The sequence below is a fragment of the Fringilla coelebs genome (genome assembly GCF_963513975.1).
Source record: "Fringilla coelebs genome assembly, chromosome: 4".
Lineage (NCBI taxonomy): Eukaryota > Metazoa > Chordata > Aves > Passeriformes > Fringillidae > Fringilla > Fringilla coelebs.
Genome location: NC_140032.1, coordinates 71375809 through 71381379, shown reverse-complemented (window position 1 = coordinate 71381379; position 5571 = coordinate 71375809). Strand labels below are relative to the sequence as shown.

Below are 5571 nucleotides of genomic sequence, written 5' to 3'. Positions count from 1 at the left end.
GATAAGAAACACTTACGACGACGAGTAGATACCAATAACCGCTGCAGCTTCTTGCTGGGTAAAGTCCACCGTCCATCCAGGCTGCACGCAGGGAGCCCATGAGGGAGGGCTTCACCGGGTCGCCCTCTCACACCAGTGCAAAACGCTTCCCAGCCCTTCCATAGCTCTGTACTTTCCCAGGAAAGCCGGCTCCGTGGGCCGGACCCAACACAACGTCCCCCCAGCTGCAAGGCAGGGGAAGCCCCCAGCCCCTTCCATCCGGGATAAGCTCTTCAGGGACCACCCCGCCTTTTGCGCCAGCAGCGGGGAAAGCCGGGTACGAGGCAGCTGCTGGACTTGGCTTTGTCAAGACTACAAGCGCAAAGCTCGGCTTTAAGCCTCGACAGCAACACGGGGGGCCCAGTCTGCAGAAGGGACGAGGAGCCGCTGCGACGGCGGAGCCGAGGGCGCTCAGCAGCTCTGCAACATTGCAATGTAAAAAACCAAATCATCATCCCACTCTTGGTGGTTTGAGAGGATCCTCAATACAGCGCCTGTCCTCCTCTAACATACGAGCGGAGCTGGACCGAGCAGGATCAACAGGTCTCTAACAGACACGTGTGCATGCAGGAGACGGCTTCTCTCGGCATTAGACTACGTTACCAAAGCATCCCCTTACCGGAGCGGGAGCAGAAATGTGCTCCTAGCATTATTTACACAATATAAAGTGCATTAGGATTTAATAATTCAACTGACAGACTTTCTGCCGGGACCATACAATTTCGAAACAGAGGTGAGGGCTTGAATAGGAAATTCTCTCATGAGAAAAAGAGGTTCAGACCGGTGCTCTTCACCCTGTCCTCCTAAGGATTGTTTTTGGCCGTTCTTTCTAGTGCAAATAAGCTTGTGTTTTCTCAAGTTTAAGGGACATGGCAGTTTCAGGGCGTCAGGAACGAACATTTAAAACACATCGGGGATTCAGCGCTCCCGAGCGTCTCGCTGGGCCCCCCTGGGCACCAGCAGCCCGCGTGGTCACTGCTCTGGGAAGCTGAAGACGCACTGCCAAAAATACAAAGGAACCCGTTTCCGAATCTCACCGTTCAAGTCTTGCATTGCTACACTCCATGTGCATCCCTACTACCCTCCAGCCCAACATCCGCTTCCCATTACCTGGAAAGCCGTCCTCCCCCAACCCAACACCGGTGCTTCCCGCGGCGACGGAAACCCGCAGCCGCTGCTCTACCCACGAGTGATCGGCAATGAACGTGAAGATCCCGAGCCAGGTTTGGATACTAAGGTGCATCCCGTGCCAGGGGAGTAAATGCATGAGCGGATCCTACGGGATACCTGCGTGCCAGAACCCAGGCTGGCCGTCGCTGGATTCCTGGGTGACACTTAGAACAAACAAACGGCATTGGAAGGCCAATCCATTAACAAAAGATAAAGGGGTTTTTTAAAAAATGGGCAGCAGTAAGGAAAGCAAGTTTGCATCCTTTTTTGCATCTTTTGAAACGGTGAAGAAAACATCCCTTTCCAATCACGAGTAATTTCCTCACCAACGCTACAGGAACACAGGGAAGGCATGAGCACTTACAATACATGCGGCCACTCAGGCTAATTCCAACCCAGGAGCTTTTACGATCCCTTGAGGCAAAGGCGGGCAGGGATGGGAGATGCCGAGCACACACAGAAACGGGAAGGAGAGCGTAAAGAGTTCGTACATTCATAGCTCCGGTTTGTTGGACTAGAAGTGAATTTTTTACCTCAGGCACTGTGACGGGCAGCAGCAGTCAGCGATACGCTAACGTACGCATCAACGACTCATTCACTAAATTCTGGTTTCACACCGTAACAGGATGTGGAGTTCTTTTAACGTGGGGTAGGATGTGGAGTTCTTTTAACGTGTTTTTTTTTTTTTAATTGACCTGTTAAAACCATTGGGACGAAAGCTGTGAGAGCGCCATGAACCAGGACCCCGCACAACGCCCGCTGATTCATCACGGTCCACTGGCTGCTCGAGTGATGGAGCGAGAAACCTCCTCCAGGTTTGAAAAGAGACCTGAAAGAGCAACCTATGGAGAAAGGGATGGGAGTTTTTGACACTAAGCCAAAGGCTTGGTTGCTGTAACTGCTATATGTGGTTTTAAAGGGGGAATCACCTAAAACAGTGAAATTAACTTTCTTACTTCTTGTCACAACTGTAACATTTTTCCTAAAGGTTCTTTGGTGACTTTGGTGCAAGCTGTTATTTTTTTTCTTTTTTTTTTTCTTTTTTTAAAGTGAAAACAGATTGACTAGTTTTAGTACCCAAACTAAAATCCAGATTATCCTCTTGGTTCCCAACCCTGTCTCCCCAACCTTTCTCATTATGACATTAACAGGCAACAGCATTCAGATTGAGCGTGGCCATGCAGTGTGCAGGTGGCTCCAGACTCAGAGTGGTGAACAGTCTGGTTGGAGATAAAGATGTTTCTCTAAAGGTTAAAAAATAAAACAGGGAATGGTTGCATGGAAAAACAGCCGGTCCACATATGCACACTAGGCCACTCTGTAATGAAACAATTTGAGTGATTACAAATATCTGATCAGACATGGTAATGCCTGCTTAAAACAATCTTGAAGGTGAGCAATGTGCTACTAGAAGTACCTGGAGCTCAAACTCCTGCTGGTTCCAGGGGAAGGAGCCGGTTGCCTAAAGGCCGGACAAGCCCCTTATGCTATAAATTTTCCGTTTTAAGAAACACAGAATCTTTCATCAACCTCCCAACCAGGTAATTGCACACATTCTCCCTCTAGGCAGAGAGTTAATATCACGAGATTTAAAATTACATCACAAAGACTCCAGGATGACAGGGAAACCTTGGGGCAGGCAGGCGAGATCGGGACTGGAGCCGCTCCAGGACAGCTCCAGCTCCGAGCTGGGGGGGAAGGGGGTGATGGCAGGGCGCGGATGTTGTCTCCCCAGTACCACCCACAACCGGCACAACAGAAAACCCAACGGGGCATCCACCACAGCTCCCGTAACGCGCCACGGGCGAGCGTGACAGAGATGCCTTTCTACACGAATCCAGTGGCGCACCCAACACCCCAAAGGTCTTCCCATGGCGGGAGGAGGAAAACACCCAAAGGCTTTCCTCGCACAGGTCACATCCCGAACCGCGTCAATCTGGCAGAGGAGCCGGGAGCCTCAGCCGCGGCATTCCTTCCACTTCCCAACACCCGCTCCACAGCCACCTGCTGGGACGCCTAATACAAAAATACCTTCTGAAATTTCGGACAAAATGCATTTAAAAAAAAAAAAAAAAAAGAAAAAGATCACCAGCCTCTAACGGGCAGAACATGGAGATGAGGAATGGGTTATCATTCACTGCCATTAATTCAGAAGGCTGAGCACTCCGCTGTCCTGGGATACTCAGGTGATCTGGTCAGCACAAAACTACGGGATGAACGACACATCTTCCGCCCTTCACCGGCACGTGACAGAGGTCTGACGGGTTATCGGGACTTTACCCATAAACAGACTATCGTTTCCAACTCAATAACCAGGAGATGCCAACTTTTAAACCTCTCTCCCTCCTCACACACAGACCAGAGATTCACGTGGAGCTGATTTTTGCCATGAATGCTCTACGGCAATTCTGCTCGGCCTTCGGACCGGGCACGGGCAGAAGGCAGTCCTGACAAACTGGTGATAAGCAGAAACTGATACATTTCGTGGTAAGGTTCAGGGCGGGGGTACTTTTGTATCGTGTTTAAGTGCAACACAAGCCTTTTCTAGACTATTTAAAGGTCAGGGTGCCGGATTTCGTTTGTGCTGATACTCGTACTTCCACAGTCTCCAACACTCGAAGCAGCTGACTCATACGGACTCGGGAGGTTGGTCCTTTCCTAAGACACACAGAGACGTTTTGGGCATAGTTTAACGTGATAACCAGACTCCTATAACATTATGTACTGGAGTTAGCAAGAACTACCAGAAAAGGACTTTACAAAAAACTGGGGCAACTTGGAATTACTATAGGTCAGTCCCTCTCACCAATTTCTGCTTGCTTTGTTTGGTTAATCGTCCAATGCACTCTATTCCAGACCCTCTTGCTCTTCACCACTGTCCCCTCTGGCATCCATTCTTTTCTCTTTATGGCTGTTGTAAATTCTCCTCATCTCTTCTTCGTACTTGATAAAATTTTCCCCGAACCGTGTCCACGCTTTGTAGGGAACTGTGATGGTGTTACGGTAGGGCGGCCTCACCTCACTTACCTTCAGGAAGATGCCGTACCTGTTGGATCCCACGTCGAAGTAGAAGCGCTTGTTGTCCACTCGGAAGGAGGTGCCCTCGGGCAGCTCCGGGGGCTCCTCACCTCCCCCCCGGCGATCCTCTATGTCCCCCTCGCCGTATTCTTCAATCAGCTGCACCAAAGCATCCCTGAACTCGATCATGCCTTGCGCCGGCAGGACGATCGTCTGCTCCTGTCCCAAGCCGTGGCCGAAGTAGCCCATCATGCCAGGTCCCCTGCTCATGGTCTGCCTAATCCGCAGGAAGCGCCCGCGCTGGTTCTCCTTCAGGTCCAGGTAGTACTTCCTGTTGTCCCTCTCGATGTACTCCGTTTTGAGCACGCTGTGAGGGGGCTCTTCGGAGCCCACGGAGGCCGGGGGCGAGGGCGGCGGGTGCTGCGGCCGCCTCCGGGGATGCTGCTCCTTGTCGTTGCTGTGCTCGTGCCGGTGCCCATGGCCGCCCTTCAGGCCCAGGTGGGCGTAGTGCTCGATGAAGTCCCCCAGGCAGTCCTTCAGCTCGGCGGCCACCGACAAGGAGAGGGTCAGCTTGCTCTTCCGGATGTTGTCCTGCCTGCCCCTTCCTATCCAGACCTCGGCGATCTTCAGGAAGCGGCCGCGGGAGCTCTGTTTCACATCCAGATAAAACCGCTTCTTCTGGATGTCCACCCTCTTGGAGGCCAGCTCCTGGATCTCCATGCAGCTCCCCTGGGAGGAGGCCGGGTAGTGGTACTGCTGCTGGGACTGGGAATAAATGTTCCTGTGCAGGCCAGAGCCTCCCAGGTTCCTTCCTCCTCCTCCTCCTCCTCTCCCTCTTTCCATCTTTACCAATCAGCTGGAAATAATACACAACAGAGACACAGATGACAACATCAGCACCAGGGGCCTGCTCAGCTCCTCGGCAGCGGCTCCGCTCGGCGCCGCTCTCCCTACAAAGGCTCCTGCATCCCTCTCCGCTGCCACTGGCACGCAGCATCGCAGCCCGACGATCCCGGGCGCTCTTCCCCTCCCGTGCTCCGGCTCCCGGACGAGGGAGCCCCGATTCCAGCGGCACTCCCCGGCAGCACTCCCTGCCCTGCAGCCCCCCTGTCCTGCCCCCGTGCTGCCGCAGACCCTCCAGCTGCCCCACGCTGGTGGGTGATGGTGCCCCGTTTCGGGGGGCACTCACCCCTCTTGCAGGGCTGCGGCTCCTTTCTGCAGGGTCTGTCCCCGGGCCGCTGCCTTCCCCCTCCATCACCCCCTCTGCTCTTCCTCCCAGGGCACTGGGGTTCCCCCCAGCACTGCCCTCCTGCCCCCGCTACCCACGGAGCCCCCCCGGCCGCT

At 53.4% G+C, this 5571-nt stretch overlaps 1 protein-coding gene across 1 annotated transcript; it reads right to left on the bottom strand.

Moving 5' to 3' along the window:
* Window positions 1–3780: 3780 nt before the first annotated feature.
* Window positions 3781–5070, bottom strand: PURG (purine rich element binding protein G; the record flags this gene model as incomplete). Its single annotated transcript, XM_084204619.1, has 1 exon — window positions 3781–5070. The coding sequence occupies one exon, from the start codon at window positions 5068–5070 to the stop codon at window positions 4057–4059; it is 1014 nt and encodes a 337-aa protein (XP_084060745.1). The 3' UTR covers window positions 3781–4056.
* Between the last annotated feature and the right edge of the window lie 501 nt (window positions 5071–5571).